The sequence below is a fragment of the Silurus aristotelis genome (genome assembly GCF_946808225.1).
Source record: "Silurus aristotelis genome assembly, chromosome: 13".
In the NCBI taxonomy this organism is placed as follows: domain Eukaryota; kingdom Metazoa; phylum Chordata; class Actinopteri; order Siluriformes; family Siluridae; genus Silurus; species Silurus aristotelis.
The window spans coordinates 13,028,934-13,054,542 of record NC_139586.1 but is presented as its reverse complement, the minus strand read 5'-3'; the positions used below and the strand labels follow the sequence as shown (position 1 = coordinate 13,054,542).

General features: G+C 36.0%; 1 protein-coding gene across 1 annotated transcript; it reads right to left on the bottom strand.

Moving 5' to 3' along the window:
* Positions 1-5,486: 5,486 nt before the first annotated feature.
* On the bottom strand, positions 5,487-23,619 carry crispld2 (cysteine-rich secretory protein LCCL domain containing 2). The gene is made up of 15 exons (XM_083558560.1): positions 23,272-23,619; positions 20,884-21,240; positions 18,984-19,102; positions 18,153-18,285; positions 14,391-14,506; positions 13,940-14,040; positions 13,360-13,518; positions 13,071-13,131; positions 12,918-12,984; positions 12,686-12,816; positions 12,505-12,548; positions 12,333-12,405; positions 10,902-10,977; positions 8,128-8,258; positions 5,487-6,822 (listed from the first exon to the last, which is right to left on the bottom strand). Exons 2-15 carry the CDS (start codon positions 21,136-21,138, stop codon positions 6,771-6,773), a joined length of 1,518 nt encoding a protein of 505 aa, XP_083414686.1. The 5' UTR covers positions 21,139-21,240; positions 23,272-23,619; the 3' UTR covers positions 5,487-6,770.
* Positions 23,620-25,609: the final 1,990 nt, after the last annotated feature.

Genomic DNA, 25,609 nt, shown 5'->3' with positions numbered 1-25,609 from the left:
GGGGTCTACATCTGCCCCACGGAGACTCACCACTTGTGTCCCACAAGGCTCGGTACTTGGTCCCCTCCTTTTCTCCCTCTATAACCACTCTATTGTTAAAGTTATAGCCTCACATGGGTTTTCTTAACTCTTCATGACTTTCTGCTCTCCCCTCGCAACCTTGGGGTAACTATTCTTGTTGAATTCTTCTCTACAATATCTGAAGGATTTGACCATATCTGTCCACACAGGCTGCCCTGGTGCTTGTTCAGTCTCTTGTCATTTTACTGCTGGCAGGTCTTCCTCTGACCGCTATTTGTCCACTGCAAATAATCCAAAATGCAGCTTCATGACTTGTGTTCATTCTGCCCAAGTTCTCCAACACCACCCCACTGCTGCACTCCCTTCACTGGCTTCCAGTAGCTGCACGAATCAGATTTAAACACTGATGCTTGCTTACAAGGTGAAAAATGGACCAACACCATCTTACCTTCAGTGACACACCTCGCACTGCACCACGCTGTCTAAAATCCTCCAGCACTGCTCGACTGTTACCGCCTTCTCTCAGGGGAAGAGGTACGTATCCTTCAAGGCTCTTCTCTGTTCTGGCACCAAGGTGGTGGAATGAACTTCCCCTAGAAGTCCGAACAACAGAGTCCCTGTCTGTCTTTAAAAGATGGTTGAAGACCTACCTCTTCCTGAAACAAATAAATTAGCACTTTCCAAGTTTGCTTTGTAAAAATCAAGAGTTGTAGTTATCTTAAGTTTGTAATCTAGCATACCAGTGTAGATGTATTCATTGCTAGAGACTCAAAGCACTTGTACTTCTGCTAAATACCGCAAATGTAAATGTAAATGTACTTCTCCTTCCCAATAAAGACATTTGGTGTGCATTATCCTGCAGTGTGCATGATGTAATGTTAGCTACTTGTAATGCTAAGGCATAAATTACACAACTGCTGTGGTTATGGTAATGTTTTCCTTTTTGAAACTAACTGAGATTTTAATTAAAACTGAGTTTTTTTAATAATTTGAGGTATATGGGGACTCTTGTAAAGAACCATTTTCTAATCTGCTATGGAAATGAATTTATTTCGGCTGATGTAAACACAGCTGCATGTTTTTATGTTTGAGCCGGATGAGCAAATGTCACAGCAGTTCTTTTCGTTCTGAAGACAAACACACACGTGAGAATTTGTTTAATGAAGTGTTCACAGCAGTGTGGCCTCATTAACTCATGGACATAATGCTGGCATGACAGCTAACATGCCCAGAGGGGCTTTGATTTCCACTGTCAACTTCATCATATAACAAGCCAACAGTGTGCTCTGTATATTACTAACAGCATGGATACACGTTAATTAATAACAATCTAACATAAAGTGCCTTATGGTGAAAAAGCTTTATTTTTCAGCACACCCCTGTCATCTTTTCCTACCTAAAGGCTGAAGAGAGTTAAGAGATTAACAAGAAAACCATGTTTTTATCCATAAAAGATTGTGCAACTTCCTTCATTCAGCAATCTCAGCACCCACACCCCTTCTTTTGTCCCCTAAATCCTTTCTACGACATTTTAGACTATCTTTGTAGATAGTCTCAAACCTCTCAACTAACTCTCAAGGTCTTCTCACATTTATCACTTGCATTGTGAAATTGTCTATAACATTTTGTCATGTACAAACTGCTGTCAGGACAGCACAGGTTAAACTCATCTTGAACACTACATACCTTGACAATTAGCAAATACTGGCTGGGAGTGAAATAAAAATGGTAAACATGCCAGTTTTAATTAGTTGTCAATCCACCTCACCCAGAATGACCTTCAAGAACCTAAACAGTTTTTATTAAAACATAGAAAAAAGAGTTCGTAGCTGATACTAAGAAAGACTTATGCCATGTGATCAGACAAACTATTAACATTTCTAATACCTTCTGATACCAGATCCTTCAGTTGCTGTTACAAATGGGCTCACCTATCTATACTTAGCCAGTTATCCCATGCCACTTTTCTTGTTGAACTTCATAACATGGCTGATATCCTAGAGCATTCTATCTTCAAATTGAAAACAACCTAATTTTTTTATCCTTTAAAAGGTGCATATCGAATTGTAGTTACCAGTAAATATTCTTTGCTCTTAGAGGCCAACTAATTCTAAATCTAAATCTAATTACAAAATTGCATGCTAATATACAATTTTGGAGAGCACTCCCAATTTCTCTGTTTAAATTGAATAAATGCAATTCAAATGATATTCTTACCTCAGATATTGTATGTATTCAATAAAGTTCCAATCTTTCTACCTGAATCCTTATTTTAACAATTAGATTAGATCATTCTCACGTTCTTGTGGGGATATAAAAATCACAGTATCAAAAAGGCACATCTCTGTAAACCTAAACAGGAGGAAGGCTTTACACTTCCATATTTATGTCTTTATTACTGAGCGTCTTACATAATTCTAATTTTAGTGTGGTTGCATGATCAGGATGATCCACCAATTTCTTTCCAAATAGTCTGTGACCAGTGTTATCCATACAATCTGGGAGCAGTGATTCTGTTCATTGTAACACTGGATCATTCTACCTTCAATAATAGTATCATAATTCGAAATATACTTTAAAGCTGAAAACAGATAAAAAAAAAAAAAACACTTTAAGATCCCTAACCCTAACCCTAGACCCCAACCCTCCCCTTCAATTTCTAACTCCTATCGCTAAGAATTCATCATTTACTCCAAGATTGGATGGGACCTTTGTGCAATGGGAAGAAATAGGTGTACATGCTGTAGGGGACCTTTTCATTGATGGGCTCTGGCATCTTTTAGCCAGCTGCAACAGACATTTTAATTCCTCTAGAGTCATCTGTTTTTAGATTTTTACAGAGTAGGAATTATGTACTTGCTTATACACCTTCATTGGATAATATATCACTTTCAATTATTGATAAGTGTCTTAATCTGTGTAAAGGAAGTAGTACTTATAATCTATGATCTGCTACAATCCTTTACTTTTCCTTCAACAAGTTTTCTTAAGGAAGAATAGGAGAAAGAACTAGGAGTGGCAATGTCTGAGGAGATTTGGTAGACGAGTTTAAAGGATATTAATCGCTGCCTCATTTAGTTTAAAGTCATTCACAGACTACAATATTCTATAAAGAAACTACATTTTTAGAATTTTACAGAATGCCTCACCTCTTTGTAAAAAAATGTAATTCAGTAGATGCTGATTTGTCGCATAATTAAATTTTTTCCTCCAATTTTTGATGTAGAATGGAATTTTTTATTTGCTTTCAAAGATTTTTAGGGTGCAATTGCAGCTGGATCAGAACTTTTTGTTATGGGATTTTCTGAACATATGCATTCATTATCAGGAGGTTTTTGCTCAGACATATTAGGCAGGTACTGCTTAGTATGGCGTGATTGGACACTCGTTCCCAAAGCGTTTTCGACGTAGCTCAAGTTCCTGAAAGGGAACATCACTAGGTTACGTAGGTGACCCTAGTTTCCTGAGGGAACGAGAGCTGCGTCAACGGGCCATACATAGCAAAAAAATTCCATAACCTAAACATTTTATTCATGTGACCTAAATGCCTTTGGAACATTTGGTTTCTAGACCTCTGGTAGATTGCACTTTTTACATCTAACCATTTCTTTTTAAATTTATTGCAATTTCTTTGGCTCCAAAGTTCTTTCATCCAACATGTTTGTTTATTAAAATTTTTCAAGACAGACCGTATATTTTGCATTGGAATATTATAATATAATAGTTTCCTGGGACAGTCAGTAAATCAGCAAAATTCCTCCAAAGATCCAGATTGGATTTTGAAAAATGTATTTTAGGGTTTTTTTTGCAGATCATCAGTCTGTAATATCTTGCAAGTGATACTTTTATACTGACATTTCAGTAATTATTCTGTTGAATTCTTATCTACAGACATTAATTTTTATGATTGCAAACACGTGCTGTCTCTGTAAAATCTACATCTTTAATGCCAAATGAAATATCCACTCAGCCAAGTTAATATCACTTTGCTCTTAATTACAGACATGTGGAAACACGGTAGTTTTTGAATAACTCTGAAGTGTAGTAATTATTTTGCAGCACTAATCTCACATTATTATTTATTTCAAATAAATTTGATATCAGAACCATTACTGTACTCTGTTCACATGTCTTTCCATTCAGAATTCTGTAGTTAAGAGGCCTCATTTTCATTGCAGTACTGCCGTTGTGACTCAGGCCAATGTGGACATTTGTTTTAATATGCACTGTTCCATGCTATATCCACAGCAAGAAAAAAAGTGTATTCTTGGATTATGAGTGGTGTTCAAGGTTAGCCATCTTTGCTTGGGTGGTCCTGAATGTACAGTGTTTTCCATACTTGGGTTTAGGATACCCCAATCCTGCATACAGTATTATTTGTCTGCTTTAATACATCGTCATGATATGGGTCAGTGACCATTTGAAAGAGGCGTTATCTATGTTTAAAATGGCTGCCACAGGGGCGATGTAGACCCGTCATTCTTCCGGAAACGTTCAGTTGTTATATTGCGTAATGTATAGAAAATTCTTCTGCTCTATATTTTATTTTTATTCTTTATTTATTCTTCATGTTTTATTCTCTAAAGTTTAATTTTTGCCATATACAATTTGATTACATATTATTTTATGTAACAGAGCTGTGTACTGTGTAATTATGTATGTGACCGATAAAATCTGAATTTGAACAAGCTTGTTGTGAGTTTCATTGTGGCATGGTGTTGTTGAAAAATAATCAACCAAGACTATCGTTAAACTTTATTGTATTTTTTTTTATTATTTTGTGCAAAAATAGCTTTCACTATTTGCGGCAAGTGATGCCAAGTGAAAAAAAATAATCTGGAGTTAAGCACCCAAATCCAACTCCAACACAACCCATTGAGTTGCTTCATTAATGAATGTACAAGGTTCTGATGCAGCTTTTTCATTAAGAATCAAAAGATTATATGCAAAGAAATCTAAATTTGCCACTTTTCACAAAATGAAAAAAAAACATAGAAAGTAATAATAAAAAAGATACAAAAGCATAAAAACATACTTTCATAGAAAACATACCTTCGCATCCACAACTATTTTTAAAAAAACAGTCATAAATCAAAAAAAAAATATTTACACAGTTTAAAAATCTGTACAAATAGTTTCCCCCAAAATACTTAAAAAACCCACATAAGACTTGGGCTGTAGCAAAAGACTGAGGTAGCACATGAAGACAGAGAACAAAATAAGAAACATAGAGAACAAAAGTATCTACTTTTAAACTACTTTTAAATCTTAAATTTGGATTGCAACAAAATCCAGCTAAAGGCTCTGTTATATTAGTATCAGTTTCGCAGTCAGTATGCTTTTGAATTCCAAGTATTCCAATACATTTCTTTAAATATTATGTAGAATCCTGGAAAAACATAATTTTGGGGGCATTGTGAAAGCAGGTATTTGATTAAAAACTGACATGATTGGGGGGGGGGGGGTTTCTGATTTTCTAAGGTGCATTGCTATTCAACAGCTTAATCAAATCATGGCATTCGCTGTGTTTTGGACATCTTTGCCAGAGAGATGTTTTTTTTTTTTACACAGGCAGATGCAAAAGAAACTTTAAAACTTTCAATAAAAGCATTTTGACTAAGAATGATATTTATGGTTATTTAAAGTTGAGGTGTAAATAGTGTTTATTGAAGGATTTCTAAAACATTGTTTTACAAACATTTTAACAAAGGTAATGCAACAAGTATTTTAATTGTAGTAAGGTTATCAGAAATTTACTGTTGATTCATTTTAGGATTTGATTTTAATTATACATTATTTGATGTTATATATGGAATCAGACACTTTGGGGCATGTCGTTATAATAAAATATTAAACATTACAGCTGGTGTAAAATGATAAGACAGTATAATATTGCAAGCACATTAATATTAATCCAAACCTGTAATTACTGTCAGAGCTGCTGTAATAGAAAATAAATCAACACCTTACGACCAATCAGAATGGACAGTTCAATGTTAGCTGGGATGCTACCAAGCCAGATATCCGGCTCACATGAGCTTGTGTTTACTTTTCTCCACTGACTTCTCGAAGGCTTCTTCATTGTTTTTGTACCTTGGGTGAAACTTTTCAAATGTTATTGATTCTGGAAAGCTTTAACACAAGCCTAGAGGAAAGGTCTCTTTTTTTTGGAGTGTTGCCTTTTTGCCTTCTTCCTTTCCAGTATTTACATAGAGAATCTGTCTTCCCCACAGTTCACGAAGGTTCCTCTGGCCATAAGAACAAAGCTAACGGTGATGTGCTTTTCCCCCAGATGCTGAGCCCCACTGCCTGCTCGCCTGCCACCCTGCACTATATAAATTGAGCGGAGTCATGAAAAAAAAAAAAACAGAATGCAAGCAAGAAGTGGAAAAGTGCAGCAAAAATAAAATTACAACGAAAGTAAAAAAAAAAATGTTGATTAAATACAGTGTGATCAATATATTTATATTCTTTTTGTAAAATATCATAAAATTACTGACTATATATTAAAAAACCAGCACTGCTGGCAAACCGTCTTTTCAGCCACATGCGTGTAAAAAACATTTAAAAAAAATTAAGAAGATATGGGGAATGATCTGAATGGAAGATGACGATGGAGGTGATGTGAGTCCCCTCACTCTCACACAGAGAGAATTCCAGAAAAAGTTGGTAGACAAATGTTTTTGTCCTGATGAGAAGACTGTTTGTCCTCTTTGAAAAGTATAAAAGACCCTTTGTCTATCATCACATCACTCTCGAACGGTGAAGACACGGAATGCCCTGCCCTGTGCCTGGGATTTACTGGAAAAGAAACAGTTAACACTTAGCTACTATGGTGTAAAAAAGCTGCTCAGGTTATTTGCACAGAGTAACCATGACAATGTTCTTACCAGTCTGGCTGAAACTGGCTAACTAGCAGTGGTGAACAGAAAGGAAGTATTTACTTCCTATTACTGTAACTGTATTTAAGTACATTTTTATGAATGTATTTATTTAGAGTATTTTCATTTTAGGAACCCTTTACTTCACTACACTTTAATGTGGAATATCCATGTTTTTTTATCATGCGATAGAACCCATAGCCCAGCACTATTGAAGTTAATAAAGTTTACAATATTTCAGCTTAAACCAAAACAGATGGAACATTTAGAATAAAAAAAATAAATACTTACTTGTTTGAATAATGAAAACATTTTAAATAAGCGCCACTTATTTTTGTTCATTTATATTGGGATTTTTTTAAATAAATACATTTGAGAACATTGATATAGATTATGCATTGTTTTGACACAAATGTAATTAAAAAATGTTTAAAAAAATGAACATCATCCTTTCTTGACACTTTCTTTGACTTTCTATCCTTTATGTTTTACAGAAAGAGACACACTTGATAAAGAATAAATAAACTAGCATCTGTCCTGTCATGAATCTATAACAAGTAAAGACGTTTAGAACTTAAATGATTAACTCTGCTCTGATAAGAAGTGTCTGTGAAGTTGACAGCAGAATTATTTCTTTAAGGAGATGTATGATTCTGTGATATACAGCATGTGGCAAGGTATATTTCTATACTGTTTATTTTGATATACTTGCAGTGTAATCATGTTACAATCTTGTTTAAACCGACCGACCCTTTTTATTCCAACATGCCTTATTGACTATTGAGCTTGGCGTGATTGCTTTGTTATGAAATCATTAGTGGAGTGGCCTTCAAGCTGCACCACTTTGCAAAAATTGGGATGAAAAACAAGGCGTTCAGTTTCAGATTGGCTGTAATTATCCAGTGAGTCTGGCCATGACAGGAGACAGGCCATGGGCAGGTAACTAGAGAGCATGTGATTATTTTCCTGTTAATGAGGCAGAGTTCATGCAAGCGGTGGCTAGCATCATGTGAGAAAGACATTGGGGTCCACCCTCAATTCCACAAAGTTGGAGTCAGTTTTGTTAGGTGCAGCATTTTTAAGACATTATAGAATTGCTAGAGTGAGCTAAAGATTTGTGTGTGGTCCATCCACATGTTACTTTAAGCCCCACCAATGTGTTATGGATAGTAGCACATACACTCATTCTAGCAAAACCCATAAAATTGAAGAAATGAGCAGGTACCTTTCAGACTGGACGCCATTTTTCAGGCTGCCTGTGTAGCTGTTCTTCTTCTCCATAGCCAAGATATCCACATATCCTCCTGAAGCTTTGATCACACCAGCGTGGAGAGCGGTGCGGCAGATACTAGAGCTCTGTAAAGAATACAAATGGAGGAATTTACAGCTGTACCATTTATTTAGAGTCGGCTCAATACTCGATTTTTCAAGCTGAATGCAAACTTGTCATTCATAAAATTCCTGTAAGTTCATAAAAAACTTGCTCATCCTACCCATGATTCTGATTGTTTATATTTTCCCAGTTTTGGAGTCAAAGCATTTTCTTTTCATTTGCATATCTAATGTACCTTTGTCTAAGATTTTTTTTCCCGTTCTGGTGATGTTATATAATAGATTTTTTTTGCATAGGTACAGTCATAATAATCTTTTCAGGTAAGTGAGTCAAAGGTTTTGCATGCATAATGAAAAGGAAATCATTCCAGTCTTTTGTAAATGCAGCAAAAAATAAACTGCCTGCTGAATACATGAACAGCTTGTATATTTTAACATCGACATGTGAGGTCATATCTGATTGCCTCCCATATTCACAGGAGGTCTCTAAAGATCTAACCGTTTCAAAGTCTCATTTATTCTCCTCGGATTCGTACCCAAAAGCTGAGTCATCACCAGTTCTCTATAGCTAATGCTCACGATGACCTTCAGGCCGACAGTTTAATATCTCCACACTTGCTGCTGGTCCTCACACTTTCCTGACTTTGAATGCATATAAAATCCAGCAAAATATATCCTTTGTGTTTGTGCAATGAAAACAAAAGACCATATCCATAGAAACTGAAAGACCAGCTCAGTTCAACTTGACATTCTAAAGGCAAATAGATGAGCTCAGTGTGTCAGAACGCAGACAGATGACATCATATGACCAGCTAAACATGGGTGAGGGCAATGCTAGACCAGTCAAGAACATACACTTCTTGTCTGGAGTCTAAAGCAACACTCACTCATCTGAGTACCTTCCTAGTGGAGGTGGTGAAGGCTGCTGGGTCTTTAAATCCACCGTATAAACAGGTAAAACAGTCTTTAAGTAGCCTCCTTTTCCCCACCAAGGCACAGGTGGCCCACATATGAATGCAATATTTTTTTATATATATATTTAGGACATAGGATGTAATTTAACGTTCAGAAGGTTTATAGGAAAAAATCAAATCCAGTTTTTAAATATATATGATGAGGCAAGACAATAATATGTTATTTGCAGCATATCTAAATAACAGATCTTTTACACAGATATATAGAGATTTTTTTTATACAGAGACCCTGAAGTTTTTCTTGTTTTCCTGATGCTTACTGAAAATAAATAAGTGCTAATTGCAGATGAATAAATGAATGTATGAACATTAGAATTCTCTTTTACACTGCTATTTCATTTTGTATACTTTTATCCCTAATAATTTTTATATCATGGATGCATATCATAAGCATGTGGATGGTTATCTTTCCTTCATTTAACTACTCAGTCATTCTCCTGCATGTCCAAAACTGTAGATCATATTTATGGACAGCAAAATCCTATACAAGCTTATTCCACCCCAAATCAGGCTTCTACTGTAGCACTGTGTTTAAAAAAAAATGTGCCCAATATGTACACCATGAACCAGCATCCAAGAGAAATATATCATTTAAACATGGCATTTAAAGTGTAAAGTAGCATAAAGAAACTGAAGAGTGAGAGTTTCGTTTGTGTCCCAGTCCCAAAAGACAGCTCTGATCTGTGGCCAGCTGGAAAGACCCAGGGCTTTGACAGAGGAATGTGATAAACAGGCCAAAATGCAGCAGAGAGTGTGTCCAAGTTCAGTTCCAGCAAATGTGAATGTCTCAGACAAGCATAAGTCTATTAGAGCTTTATCCCTTTCAGACAACGAGGATCAGCGAGTCAGGGAAGGATGCAGGGCAGCTGAGGACAATCTCCAGAGCAGCTACGAATCATCAAACACTTCATTCATTCCAGACATTTTTACTGACAGCTACTGATTTGATTTGATATGATTTGATTGCTATATAAGCTGTTCCTGATTAAAAACAAAAATCGTATATAATACTATATAATAAAATCTGATATCATAAAGAGAAATTTCTTATCAATGAATAATTATTGACAAATGTAACTAATGAGTAATAATAATATATATATATATATATATATATATATATATATATATATATATATATATATATATATATATATATATATATAGCATCTGTAGCATTTTATTTTTTTTTGCTTTTAAAGGATCACCTTGTCTACACCTTAAAGCAACAGCTGATCTGTTTACTGTGATTGTATAAGAAGATGATTTAAAATTAAATAATGATATAAAGAACATATAGCAAGGAATTGCAAGCCCTACATATTTGCTGAGTGAACTGGCATGCTAAACAGTGTCTGTTTCATCTCAGGCAGTAGAGACAGTCAGTGTGACTCTTTGGCATGGCTTTAGAGTTTGAGCTCATGAACGATTAAATAGAATTCACTTTGAAACTAATGGCAACATTTAAACCATATTATACACATTTTAACCATATTCACGTTTGGTATGAAGGTGAAAATATAACAGCATTCAAGTCTTATTTAGTAAGAAATTAGTACGTTTTATTAAGTCTTTTATATAATCCTTTTTCCCAATAATGTCTATAATGTTCATCATCATTTCTTATATTTTTAAAGGTCTGCATTAAATGAACCCTCCTTTTAACCCCCAAACACAGAGAGAAGCTACTTACGTCAGCATAGACACCACTGCCAATCACTGGAGCCCAGTATGAAGGTTGAGTCTTACAGCTGGCTGGGCATTGAACCCTGAATAGACATAAAAAAGTCAATTAATAAACAAAAATATTTTTGTTCTGAAATGTGTACCGTAATTTCCGGACTATAAAGCGCACCCATATATAAGCCACACCCTCTGAATTTGACAAAGATTTTTATTTTAAACATAAATAAGCCGCACCTGTCTATAACTAATGTCTACACTGAAACTAATGAACTTTACACAGGCTTTAACGAAAGACAGTGTCTGTTACACGGTGTAACGGGTGAAATATGTTGTGGCTCCTTTAAGAGCAGAGCGGTATTTTGGGAATAGCGTGCCACCGCATTTTCTGGGATTACTGCGTGTGTGCAAGACCGAGGAATATGTCCTTATTATTTTCTGATGCTCATTTCTAAGTTTGTTTGACTAACCCTTAACACTGTTGCCAAGAAAAATAAAAAAGCACGAGTTTTGGAAACCTGTCTGTGCTTATATGATTTCTGTTGCAACTGGAGTTAGTGAGCTCTCCCTTGACCCAGACTCAACGTGTTTCAACGGCTTGTATCTAAACAGTAGTCTACCAAGAAAGTCATTGTTCACTGTCTTCCTCCTTCCTTTCACAACTATTCGTCATGCGTTTAAAAAAAACTTTTTTTCTCCCGATGCCGTGCAGCTCAGAACACAGGTGAGGTGCGTTTTTTTCGTTTCTCTTTGGTTTAATGTTATAGGGTTCAGTTTTTTGGCTTGAAGTTTGTGAAACCGGGAAAAACCCAGGAAAAATTCATAAACAAGCCGCTTCGTTGTTTAAGCCACGGGGTTCAAAACGTGGGGAAAAAAGTAGCGGCTTATAGTCCGAAAAATACAGTATGTGTTTTGTCGTGTATAAGAACAAAATGGGTGTGGACTCTAAATGTCCTGTGTAACCAAGACTAGATTCAGCTTAAAATAAATGCAAAAAAAAAGTAATTTTACCACTGAAATTACTTCAAACTGTACCTCTAAAAAAAATAGAAAACCCTCTAAATTATTGAAAAAAAAACGCCAGGAAGCGGGAACTCCTCTGTCCTAGAGATCAAAATCTTTGACACTGGAAACTCCTGCCATAAATACTTCAAGAAAACTTCCCATTTTAAAACTTCAAGAATCAGCAACTTCTGAACAATTACATTCCAGAAATCATACAGAATCTAAAATTTAATGTACTATAACTACTTTGCTTGTGTTTAATAATAAGTTACATATGCTGACTTGCTTATAACTTGGAATTACAAATGCTTTTACCTAATGTACAACAACAATATATTCAGAATTTTTGATATATATATATATATATATATATATATATATATATATATATATATATATATATATATATATAAACAGCAGAATAGAGATCTGTTACCTTGGGCAGGTGGAATGGTGGCTGCTGATGGGGCAAATATCAGCCACCCTGGTGTAGCAGTCAACTGACTTTACTGTGAAGCAACATAAACAGTGCTTAAGTTACATTTCTGCATGCAGAACAGACAAATAATACACAATATCTAACTAATGAAAAAATTCAGTTTACTTACCTTCCACTTGTGCTACCACAAATGCATTGGCAGTTTTATATTTGCTGTGGAAAAGAAAATGGAGCAATTTATTTAAGACATCTCTTCAAACAGTTAAGCATAAACTTTATGAATTCTATTGATTTGTGCAATGGCTTTAAATTGTATACTAGTGTGATGGGATCATGTGAATCACTTGTACCTGAAAGACTCAATGCCGTTCTTTGTGGCTTTAACAAAAAACGGGACGTTGTCTTTCCTTGTGACCTCAACCAGGCCTCCGTTATTATCAATAACCCCATAATGTATCGCAGCACGGCAAATACTGGATTGCTGGAAGAATCAAAGAAGGAAAAAATTTTTAGATTGAAAAAGAATGCAAGATTTATGGAAAAAAAGCTTAATGTGCAATAAGAAGGCCCCGAGAGACTTACCACATCATAGTACATTGTGCCCCAGACTTTAGCATTGCTGTATAAACAGTTAACAGGGCAGTTGAACCTGCAGAAAGTGCACACAGGGTTTACTTGGTGGATTTAGACAGTTCTGATTATTAAAAACATTTGAGGTTAGATCATATAACGGACCTGTTACAGGTTGCGCCTTTGCACTTATCCCTCATCTTTGTCTCACACTTGATGTTTTGAGCTGCAGTGCATAAAAAAGAACGTGTTAGGCCCACCCACAAAAAGTTGCATAACAAAGATATGAAATATCCCCTGGAGCACATAGGGTTAAGGGCCTTGCTGTTAGGGCCCAAGAATGGCAGCTTGGTAATACTGGGGCTTGAACCCCTAATCAGTAACCTGGCACCTTAACCACTGAGCTACCACTCTCCTATTTGTATAACATTATAAATAAATTAGCAGGTCTTACTCAGGAAGCGATTGCTCTTAGGTGTTGTTGACATTTTAGGTGTAGAAGGTTTAGGTTTACTCCTGGTAACAGGTTTGGATTGAGTAATCTCCACCTGCACAGGAACCTGAGGCTTCTCCACCTCATTCATGTCTGGAGTCTCAGGGCGTTGAGGGGTTCCTGGAAGAAGCATGGTAATTAGAACCACTGAGTAGTAAATAAACTGAAGTATCTTATTTAGCACAAATATTCATATAACATGTTTACACATTTTCATCGTACAAGATGAAGCTGAGTTTCACCGGTGTATTTAAAATTTTTTTGCAGCAAGTATGATGATAGAACGTGTTTTGATTTTTTTTTATTCACTGTGAATTAATTTTGGTTTCTAATCAAATATTTGTTAATTGGACCACTCTGATCAAAAATAAAACTTTATTGTATATCTCTGTCTTTTTAAAGAATGAAATTGTAGCATTTTTGTAGCAAATTGCAAGCTGTCTTTAATACCCGACATCAGGCTCTTGGATTAAACCCATTCCTTAGAGTAGGATGATTTATGGAGCATTTCTGACTTTCAAATATATATACAAAAAATTACCCTTGTAGCATAGATTGTCTTTGCATACTCCTCCATAGCTGGGAGGACACTGAGAACATGGACGTCCATGCTGGTAGGGCGCCTCCCCAATCCAGTTTCCCCTGATGGAGACAGCACAGTCGATCAAAACCATAGGTCAGATCATGAAACTCTTTTATAATTTGCTTGTGAATTGCATTTAATGTTCATTCAGAAAGTCTGGTTCTCAAGAATCCAAATAGCAACCAGCAATTAAATGCTCACAAAAGTCTGGAAATAATCATCTTTAAAAAAATTTTTCTTACTGAAGCCACTTTTCTGTTTTCCCACTACGTGGATTAATTGTGATTAGAAATCTTCAACCTTTTTTGCCTAAAGAGCCCAGGAATATGTGATCTATTTTATACAATTATGCTTTTGTGGACAGATGAAATGTCAGTGGAAATAGTTAAAGAGTGAACATTCAACTTACTTCGGTGAGTAGTTGCACACAAGGTAGGCAGCGTTTTCCCACGTCTCCCCCCACACGTTCATGCTTGGACACACATGCACAGCACAACCCACACGGTTGCTGGTGGCCCAGACAAGCTGCAAGCAACCAGAGACATCTATAAACACAACAATCTACACAATACAAAACACAGGCGTTTTGCTGCCATCAAAAATGGCCTAGTGCTGTTTTTCAGCTGGCTTTCTAGCAGATATCAAGGCTGCTTTTGTCTATTACAGATAACAATCAGTGAGTGGAAGTAAAACTTTTATGTTTTGATCGCAATCTAGAGTAAGGCATGAAACATAATGTAGAACTGAAGTACACAATACATTGTGTTAAATCTGTAGGGCTGTGAATGTCCTCATATGATTTTTTCAGTCTTTAAAATATTGCCTGAGCACTGAGAGTGATAATGAACCTCACATCTACAAAAAATGCTCAAAAGTACTCATATTGTTTTCTCTAAAGGGTTCACTTGTTCATATTAAAACAAAGTATTATTAGTATTTTATTGAATAAATTATTTAAATTGTTTAGGCATTCTGCTATGTTATTTCATTGAATGTTTATTTGTATATATTTTTATTAACAAGCTACTCCTTTTTACTTTTAAGAGGTCTTTCTGGTCACATAAGGGAGTGAAAATGCACAGTCCTGTAATAAACCAAGAGAGTAAAAGAAAAAGTATGTTGCCCTTGAAACTAATCTGCAAAAATAGTTTACTATACTTCAAATGTGAAAGTTTATCAATGAATGTGTAATATCAGCATTATTTGGATACCATTTCCTAGTCAATGTACAGAGTGAGAAAGGTTTGTTGACTTCTTTCCTTGCATTTTAGGTCCTTCCCCCAACCCTGTTTAAGTCAAACACATCTGGATCAGTGGGTATGCAGGGGGCTCTAAAAAGAGACTGCTCTTTCATTCAGAGCAGACGTGTGTGACCAGTATCCGCTACCTGTGAGCTGTAAGCCCAAACAATCTTTTTCATCTTCCACACACAAAAAAACCTTGGTGAATGAAGCACTGACTTAGATCTTAAAACTTTTTTTCCTGCTAAACACACGATGCACAAAGGAGTTCATCCAGTGCAACCAAACTGCTTGGGCCAGGACTGTTTTACTAGTAAATGAATGGAGTTTCTGACTCAGCGCTTTCTCACTCATGTACAGTTAAAACTACACAGTGGGTTTGTGTGCAGTCCAACAGAGCAGTGGTTAAAAAGAGAGAGAGAAAAAGAGAGAGAGATTCTCTCCCTCTCTGTTTTAGTACTTCCTTTAACAGGGACAGAGAGAGCACATTCAACCCAGTCAAGCCCCACATTTTTTAGCAAAACTTCAAGCTCAAATACCATAGAAAAATTTTGGCACCCCCAAGAAACTTACAAAATGCAGCAATTGAACTTCGTTGTTATCTTCTAAGATGACTGAATAGAAGTGTACAAGCTCTATAACCACAAATATGACAATGATATGATATGAAAATATTAAGATTATTAATGTTTACAGCTCTTTTTTACGGCTCAGATCAGTGGCATCATGATTAACTACTGAGTACCGACTACTAAAGTATTTTCACCCAGAATCTGGGTGCCTCTGCCAAGAGGTTACAACTTAACCATAAGTGGATCTTTAAACATGATAATGTTTAATTATATATCTTTAATAATAAGAGAAACAGAGAAATGGATGAGTGTTATGTTTAATTCTGAGGATATCTATGCGCACAGTACAACAAGCAAACAGTACATAATATAAATATATAATAAATGGGAAAATAACTAATAAAAGGTCTTTAGACAACCCTGATTAATTAGCACAAAACACATTATTTATTTCTGTACCATTAATACTGGCACTGTACAGCATGTTATTATTATGATAACGGAATTTATTGACATTTTCCAATTTTGGAGCTGACTAACAGACTGATAAAACCACAAAAGAGAACAGTAGCTGTATGAGAAGGTAAGAAAGCGATAGGGCAGGGTGTTTTATTTAAATTATTTAAATCTTCACATGTTTTCAGGTCAAATAAAAAATCGCTCCAGGATTCAGAAAAGAGTTTCCAGATGTTTGTGACCCAATTTCAGTGGGAGACTGTTTTCACAAATCCATCACAGCTGCTAAGCAAAGTCTGAGAAGATACAGTGCCAGTGCTCATTCTGTCCTTCTGTAAAGATTTCAGCCTCTCTGTCGTTTCCTGTAATTCATTCATTACAAAGATAAAGTTTTTTTTTTTCACTTTCTCTATATCTCTATGTTGAGTTGAAAAAAAAGGACTTCAGGATAGTTTAAAATTTAGCATTAGAAATCACAATTTATAAAGGTGAATATATTTAAATCCCAGATGTCAAAGAAGCACATTTCCTTATCCTTTCCCTTGACATTTCAGGTAGTGTGTTCATGTATTAAGACATTTAATATCCTAGTAAAAAAAATGTTGTCCTTTAAATATAACCTCCTTCAATCTGTTTCCTGCACCATCCCAACAGGGGCCTTCTTTCTCTCACAGCAGCTGCCAATCTATGCAACATTAGCTCTTTGTTGTGTCTGATAAACCTTAATGTCTGTCTAGTGTCACTGTGACAGATAGGAGAGAGAATCTATGTGACTCCTCCCAATCTTACTGTCTTAAACTTCTGGCAATAATTGGCTGTGATATATACAGGATTTGAACTTGGGATCTCTGGTTAACCTACTTGGAAGCTCCCAACAATCCTCATTTAATAAAACCTCCTGTAACATTCCCCATATAATATATCTTTTGAAACAGTCTTTCAAATGACATCATGTTCCTCAATTAATGTCATTAATAACAAAAAATTTAGCTTACATCTCTCAGGCAAAATCCTCAGAAAAGTATTTTTTCACTACTATACCTATTTGTGCCATCATTTAAGAAATATTACACTGGATCACTTCTTACACTCAGAGCACAGATTTCAAATAGAAATGGGAATGCAAGAAAAAAAAATTACCTAGTGATGATTGGTTCATTCTGTCTCTCCTTAATAAAATTCAATTAAACAAAATAGGGAAGGTTGTTTTTTAATAGAGGAGTTACCATAGGAATATTCCTGAAGTGATCTTATAACAATGTTACTAAGGCAGGCTGTTATTTAGCATTATAATAGGATTCGTTTGCAGAAGATTCTGAACATCAAAACTGTTTCTAATGCTTGACAATCACCCAGATTGCATAAGAAGCATTATACTTATCAATTTAATCTGTTGAATTGAATTAAATGACTACTCACACATAAATGCACTTAAATCAACACTTCAAGCTGATTAATGTGTAATTTGACAATTCACAAAATTGTTCTGCTTTCAAGAAGAAATGCTGTTCTGATGAACAATGACTCATTTTTCCCAGCAGGATCTAATCAGCTCAGGATTTGCTGCTGTAATATTTCAATGTCATGCCTTTGCACCAGATGATTAAATATTTTGGTAAAACAATATTTACATATTTAAAAAAAAAAGTTCAGTAATTCAGATGGGTTTGTACCCAAGTGTTGATAATTAGACAACAGTTTTGCAATGGTTGAAACTTCACTTGCATAATGACATCAATAACACTCTCTAACACTCTCTAACAATCTCTCTAACATTTCTTACATTTCACGATGAACATAAAAAGTTTGCAAAGTTGCACTTCCCTAATGAAAATGTTCTGTGTTTTTCCAGTTATTTATGGACCTCAAAGAAACCCTGTGTTTATCCCCAATCCCCCTCACCTGTGTGTAGTGAGTACACATTGGTCCAGAGCAGCGTTCAGGGCACCAGGGGTTGCACTCATGGGCATATGGGTACGTGTAGTCCTTCACCTCATCATACCAGGCCTGGACATGGTAGGCAGGGGAACGGTACCTAAAGGACAGGACACTAAATCAGTAAAGAACCCCCTAAGAGAACCCTGCCAAGAACTTATTTCCTAACCTAATTTCTTTTGCAGAACACAACCACACCCAGATCCTCTATCTGTTCTTATTTCTCACTCCAAGGTAAATAACTCTCACTCCCCTGAACAGTTATTCAACTCCACACACTGTAAACATTACTTTATATGGCACTAAGGAAAGCACTGACAGTGTGTGTGTATGGGGGGGGCTGTTTTGTGGTGGAGTTCACAAACTACAGGTTTTGTAGTGTGAAGCTCTCATATTTTGCATAAGAAAACTAAAAAAAAAATGAAAGTGTAGACTCTTTCTATTAATGTAACAAAAATAAATGTAACATTAATAATGTTTATACATTTTTATTATATTACTTTATTAGTGCAGTCCCTGTGTGCAAGCTCTTACTTTAGAAACAATAACACCTGGAGTTTGCAACTACTACCAGAGCTGCTGAAAATTAATCAACACCTTCTGACCAATCACAATCCAAAACTCAGCAGCGGTATGAATACAAACCCAATTATTTCTAAACTTTGTCACTGCGGAGCCAAATGTCAGTAAAGTGAATCATTCTTTTTGCAAACAGTTTGTATTACACACTCTGTGTATGTGTGTGTGTGTGTGTGTGTGTGTGTGTGTGTGTGTGTGTGTGTGTGTGTGTACACAGACCTGCCCCAGTGCACTGCCAGATTTTGTCCAATAGACTTAAGCAGGTCATGGGGTCCGTGCTCCCACATACACTGTTCAGCCCAGTGTGTAGCAGAACGCTCCAATTCATCATCCCATATCTTCACACACAAACACACAAACACACACACACACAGAGTAAATAATTAATGCAAAAGCACATATTTGTACAAAATATAAGTTAAATCATAACAATAAATTAAAAATTAAAAGTCCAAAAGATAAAGTTTGTACACCCTCTTGATTAAATGAAATAAAAAAATATATATATTTATATAGAATGTGATTTGACAGATGGTTGTTCATTAGCATATATAAATAATAATAATAATAATAAAAAAATCTAAAGGATCTAAAAAAAAATAAACTACATTTAAAAAGCAATTCATAACAAATGAATGGCGTCCGTTTTTTTGTTTATCTCTGTCAGTTTTGGAACGTAACCACCGCGATAAATGGGGGATTACTGTAATATATTATAATGGTAATTTAATATGCATAAAATATTCATAAGAATGTGACACAAATTTCAAGTGCAAGTCGTATTGTAATGAAATAGTTAGACTTCAAATATGCCAATTTTATTCTTGATAAAATAAAAATTCAAACATTGCTAGGCCTACAACAATACAGATACACAAAGGATGTGTAAATACACTTGAGTTTTTGACCAAATCATTGATTTCATTCTGCTGTTTCACGAAAGCTAACACCATAATGTGAAGGGAAATGAGAACGAAAAAGGAAAACATACAGACTACAAGCAACACAAACATCAGAGTCTGGCTCAGGTCCACTATAAACACTCTGCAATTGAGGATAAATGAAACACATTTCTCTGGCTTATTTCTTCACATGAGAAGAACGGGGAGGAGGTTTCCATCTCTTCCATGGATACACACAAACACACACATACACACACACACACACACACAGTGGAAGAAGTCTCATATACACATACATTTGTTCATCTGAGGAAAGCTGTGCAGGACTCTCAGTAAATTTCCAGTGTGGTGTTAAACACACACATACACACACACACACACTCCATAACCCCTGTATAGTGTCCAGGTGTTGGTGCACTTCTTACAGTTATTCACCAGAACCTGGCAAAACCATGCACTCAAAGTGCTAAACCAAGCACACCAGAATAAGAACAGTAATTCATTTAGGCAGCATTTGCAATACATTTCTTCCATTAACCAATTAACTTAAGCTAAATGTAGTATCAAAGCAATGCTAAATTACACTTAATTACACCAGAACTGTTACATGCTTAAAACCAAGCACTGATTTTAATTTAAATCGATGTGCTTGCAAAACCGTGCTTGCATGTTAATGTTAGCGGTGTAGACTAAACTTTAAAGGCTAATATAAATGGATATTCTTTATACTGTATTGCTAGCATTTGCAGTTCCATTTTCTTAGCATTTAATGTAAAAAATAATTCTTATTTTCTTCTCAGTGTTTTGCTAATAGTAATCACACACTATTATACAGATCTACTAGATAGAAATTAGGTTCATTTGAAATGAATTATTCCTGTAATGCCAATTCTTTAGCATCCACCGTTTTGCCATGGAGCTGTCTCCACAATGACTACTGGACCAAACATTTATAACATTTATATCATGTAAAACCCTCAAGAGATTTTCCTCAGAAAGTTGACTGCATCAGAGGCCCAACTCTGGCAGCCAGCATGAGACTATTTTAGCTCTGTTTATAATTCAGTGCTGATGTTTAGAAAAGTCGACTTGAATCGAATGTCTGACGTCTAACTACATTGGATACCATCCATGTACATGCTGCAGTTTTTGTAAATCTTAAGTTATTACTCATACTATACATCATGTCAATATAAATCACTGTATTTGCATTTTACCATGTATTCCATGTTAGAGGCAGTTGGATAGACACCACCTCTCAGTTTGTTATGCAGGAGAAGGATCTCTTCACGATCTGACCAGGGAATGGCACGACGTACACGTGAGCCTGATGTTGATGCTGTGACGTTGGCCTCCAGCTCATTCTCAAAGCGGTTCAGGAGTCGATGAAGCTCAGGAGAGTCAGGCAGGAAGAGGCTGGAGGACAAATGGGTGGCTGATAGCAGCAGGGCGAGATACAGCAGTCTGAACATGGCGGTGGAGATAGAGGTGGAGATGATGATGATGATAGTAGAGGTGGTGATGGTGGTGGTAGAGCACAGATAGGGCTCACGAAATTCTAGATGGAGAGTGATCTGAAAACATTCTGTAAAGATTAGACCTATCGGTGAAAAATGCAATTAATTTATCAATCACATTCCTTTCAAATGCAAACACAAACTCTGCTTTTATACAGTAGCTGTGTTTTAATAGATAGATAGATAGATAGATAGATAGATAGATAGATAGATAGATAGATAGATAGATAGATAGATAGATAGATAGATAGATAGATAGATAGATAGATAGATAGATAGATAATACTGTACAGTATTATAGTATAATAGAAAATTCAGTTGAGAAACAGTAAACATCATTCTTACTCTCTTTCCCTTTAACCTGTAACATTTCGTCAATCCAAACTAAACCTCCAGTGACTCAGGAATATAACAGTCGTTTGCCAGGTCTCTGCCATTATTTCATGTTCCTTCACTTTCTTTTAAACTTTAAGCCTGTTTTTATCTCTGGAGCTATTTAGGCACTGACACTTGATACACACTCTCTAATTAGAAGACTACTGCTAATGCATTATCCAATGCTATGACTGGCACAAACTCTTGAACTCACTAAATAATTCCTGTGGTATAGTTTGAGACGTTAGTGCTAGACAAGATCCAAAGAAAAAGAATCTTTTAAAAGAGCTTTTAAAGAAAAAAGAATCATGTCACGTAATATGTGGTTACTAGTCAAACAGCACTCAATCAGTATGCAGACCAGCATACAGAGGAGAGAGGAAAGAGACAGAACGGAGCCAAAGTCCTAGCTTCATCTTTCTCTTTCCTTCTCTCACCTCTCTCTTTCCCTCCCTCCCTCCCCCTCTCTCTCCCTCTCTCTCTCCCTCTCTCTCTCTCTTTCCACAGGTTTGAGGTCTGACACCTCAGCTGTGTGAATACACTGTCACCGCTCCAACTACAGTCCTCTGTGAAAACCAGACCACCACACCCCTTTCCCTCACTGTCCTCTCCTGACTCACACTCACACACATACACAAACACATATATATATATATATATATATATATATATATATATATATATATATATATATATATATACACACACACACCCACACACGTCTTACTATCCATCAAAAGATCTTTTACAGATATAATTAATGCTAGGCTACACTAAAATCTAAACCTCAGTAACCAAAAAAAAAACATTTTGTCCAACAGCCAAATGTTTCCACAATTTCCAGATGTTCCTGTCCTTATCAGAAACCATGATATGAAAGACATGCACTCAAACACAAAAAATCATACAAACACATATACAAACACTTATATGCACCCAGAGCTTAATCTATAAAAAAGACATTTGACAATGCACCCTATAGAAAGAAAGAAAGAAAGAAAGAAAGAAAGAAAGAAAGAAAGAAAGAAAGAAAGAAAGAAAGAAAGAAAGAAAGAAAGAAAGAAAGAAAGAAAGAAAGAAAGAAAGAGGTAGACTCACACTCATATTTAAACAAAGATTCTATCAGTGTTCCACACAGGTGTTCTAGAGACCAGGGATAAGTGATGCATAATCAATAGCGTCCAAGTGTTTATCATCATCATCAAAGCTATCATTAATTATTCTGATAAAAATATCTATAGCTCTATTAAATAACAAAAACTTTGACCTTGAACATACACACACACACACACACACACACACACACACACACACACACACACAGACACACACAGAAATAACCGGTAATTGTTCCTGCATGTGCTTGAACGGCATGGGGTGAGTGCTGACACTGAAATACCTGAGAGTTTCATTACATGTCTAACCACACAACCAGCAAACGAGTGCAGCTTGTCTTCATCTCTCTTGCTTTTTTGGCTAAGAACTTTTTTGCAAAATTCCATCCTTATTCATGTGTACACCCTATGCAGCATCACACAGCTGTGCAGTTCACCTGATGTGAATATGGTACTTAGAGGCATCATGCATACATTAAAGCACTTCACACACACACACACACACACACACACACACACACACACACACACACACACGCATGTCTGAACTGCAAAAAAGAAATTAACATTTGAATAAAGTCTAGTGCATGGACATTACCAAGTTGGTTTATCCGTACAGGAATTCCAGGTTTTCTTCTCTGATGTTTGAATTTGAGCCTTGTGTCCTGTTTGAAATCCTCCTTCTCAGCTCTTTACTTCAGCAGGCTTGAGGAGCTCTACACACTGCAGGGCTTTCTTATTCCCACTGACTATGTCCTCAGCATTCAGCACCTTTTATAGAGAAACAGACCCCGAGAAAAGAGTGAAAAAAAAGAAAAAACTGCGGACGGGGTAAAAAAAAAACATGGAGTTGCTGAGCTACGCATGCCATCGTCTGTGCACGCCCCCTCAGGCCCTTCTGAGGAAGGCTATGTTCTTGGAAAGCCTCTGCATCTGACGAATGATGTGCACAGTGCGTAAATCACCGTAGGCCCCGTCCATCCCATCTCAGCTGCTTTTAGCTCCTCCTGGGCCCTGGTCTAATCTCCATTCAGCTCTAAATCTGGAAATCTGCCATCAAGATATACTGAATCATTTGTACGTCAATAACTGATCACAATCATTTTTTCCCGGCTTGTCATTATGGGTCAGGGTATAAAATATAGCTGTGCGGACGTCATGTTCTCAGCCAAGCGCTCAGTGTTCCGTCACTACGACGTTTATTCCCATGTTTTTTTTTGTTTTTTTTTTTCAAAAATAGCTGTAAAACACTTTCAGGGCCTTTATTTCTAAAGCTGCAGATATTATATTTATATATTGGGTTCCAGAAATCAAAGATTTTAAATATAAAATAAATGCAAATAAATAGAAAGCTTTATCAGTTTAAAAGAGTGCAAAAAAAGAAATGAAGTGTTCTTCAATATAATGTTTTTCTAATATTATTGAAATCTCTTCAATATTTATTATTCCAGATTTTGCATTATTTCTGCAGTCATGATGGGACATATTTAGGGCACATTTTATAATCTGGCTTTCTAATAATTAGTACATGTATTTATGCCTCATACATATGCCTCATGTTCATTTTATCCCACTGTTTCTGTTTAAAAACAATTGTGTCCCAGATTTTTCGGTTTGTCAAAACTGTTGGCCTCCATGTTACCACCATCACCCAAAACCTGTGGGTGCAGACATGCTCAGGAATGGCTTACTTAACACAAATGAGATTAATTGTGGTATTTAGAGGCATTGTGCGCAATGTGAGTCTAAGATACAGCCATTATAATGATAAAGAAAAGCGTTTAGTGAGTTCATTGTGATATTGCTTAGACCTGCTAGGAATAAAGCCACAAAAATGGAGACACACAATGTGGGCTCCATAAAAACATGGGTTGGAGTGGAAGATCATGAGTGGCCTGCTATAGATATTATTCAACTCTATTGAACACCCTTTGGATGAATTGAAATACTGACTGCACCCCAGGCCTCCACACCCTACATCAGTAGCTGAATTTACTAACTCCCTTGTAGCTGAATAAGCACAAATCTAAACAAAAACACTCCAAGATCCAGTGGAACGTCTTCCCAGAAGATTGGATGTTATTAAAAACAGCAAATGAAGACTAAATGTAAAAATGGATGATCAAAAAAGATCTTATGACCAGGTGTCAACAAACAAAGTGTGTGTGGAAAGTATATCTAAAATAAAACTCCAGCTGCATACATTAATCAGCTAATCTCCATTCCAATCTATCAGCATGTTGGATAATATTAAAGCCAGATCAATTAACATGTAGCAGGAGCTTAACCTGGCATGCTCTGGACTTAAAGATTTTTTCTAGCTCTGAATAATTCTTAACTTCTCTCCAGTGGTTTGTCACAATGACATTGAATGTCATTAAAGAAAAATGGCAGTGTTTGTAATTTTACATCTTCAGTATGAAGTCTTATTGGCTGAGAGATCTCAATTCTTCCGAACGCTCAGAAAGAAACTGTAACACTAACCTGTTCTCAAGGTGTGTAAATAAATGTCTATTTAAGCTCCAAATTATGTAAACATTATATAAGCAGAGCATAGGGATAATATCCTTTACAGCTAACATACTTTACATGCTACTGTAGAAAATAAAACTAACTTGTGACAACAAATTAGCCTTGTGTTAGATTTGATATTTATATTCTTGATCATTGTAGGCTAAGCAATAGTGCTATTAGGTATCTGATATGATGCTGGTTTGAGATGTTTCATTGCCTTAAATATTCATGTGTAGATTATGGGATAAATCAAATCTCCAAACTTTCTCCATACTATTACACATGGTAATTGAAAAAAAACTTTATTTTCGGCTTCTCCCATTAGGGGTCGCCACAGCGGATCATCCGCATGTTTGATTTGGCACGTATTTATGCTGGATGCCCTTCCTAACGCAACCCTCCCCATTTATCCGGGCTTGAGA

What these genes read in the sequence shown, in the direction of transcription:
- crispld2 (XM_083558560.1), bottom strand. Translation starts at nt 21,138, where the DNA reads ATGTTCAGACTGCTGTATCTCGCCCTGCTGCTATCAGCCACCCATTTG. An exon ending in AAAGGCGCAACCTGTAACAG is followed by an intron (nt 12,985 to 13,070) that starts GTCCGTTATATG and finishes CACTTTCTGCAG; the next exon opens with GTTCAACTGCCCTGTTAACT. An exon ending in GCACAATGTACTATGATGTG is followed by an intron (nt 12,817 to 12,917) that starts GTAAGTCTCTCG and finishes TGATTCTTCCAG; the next exon opens with CAATCCAGTATTTGCCGTGC.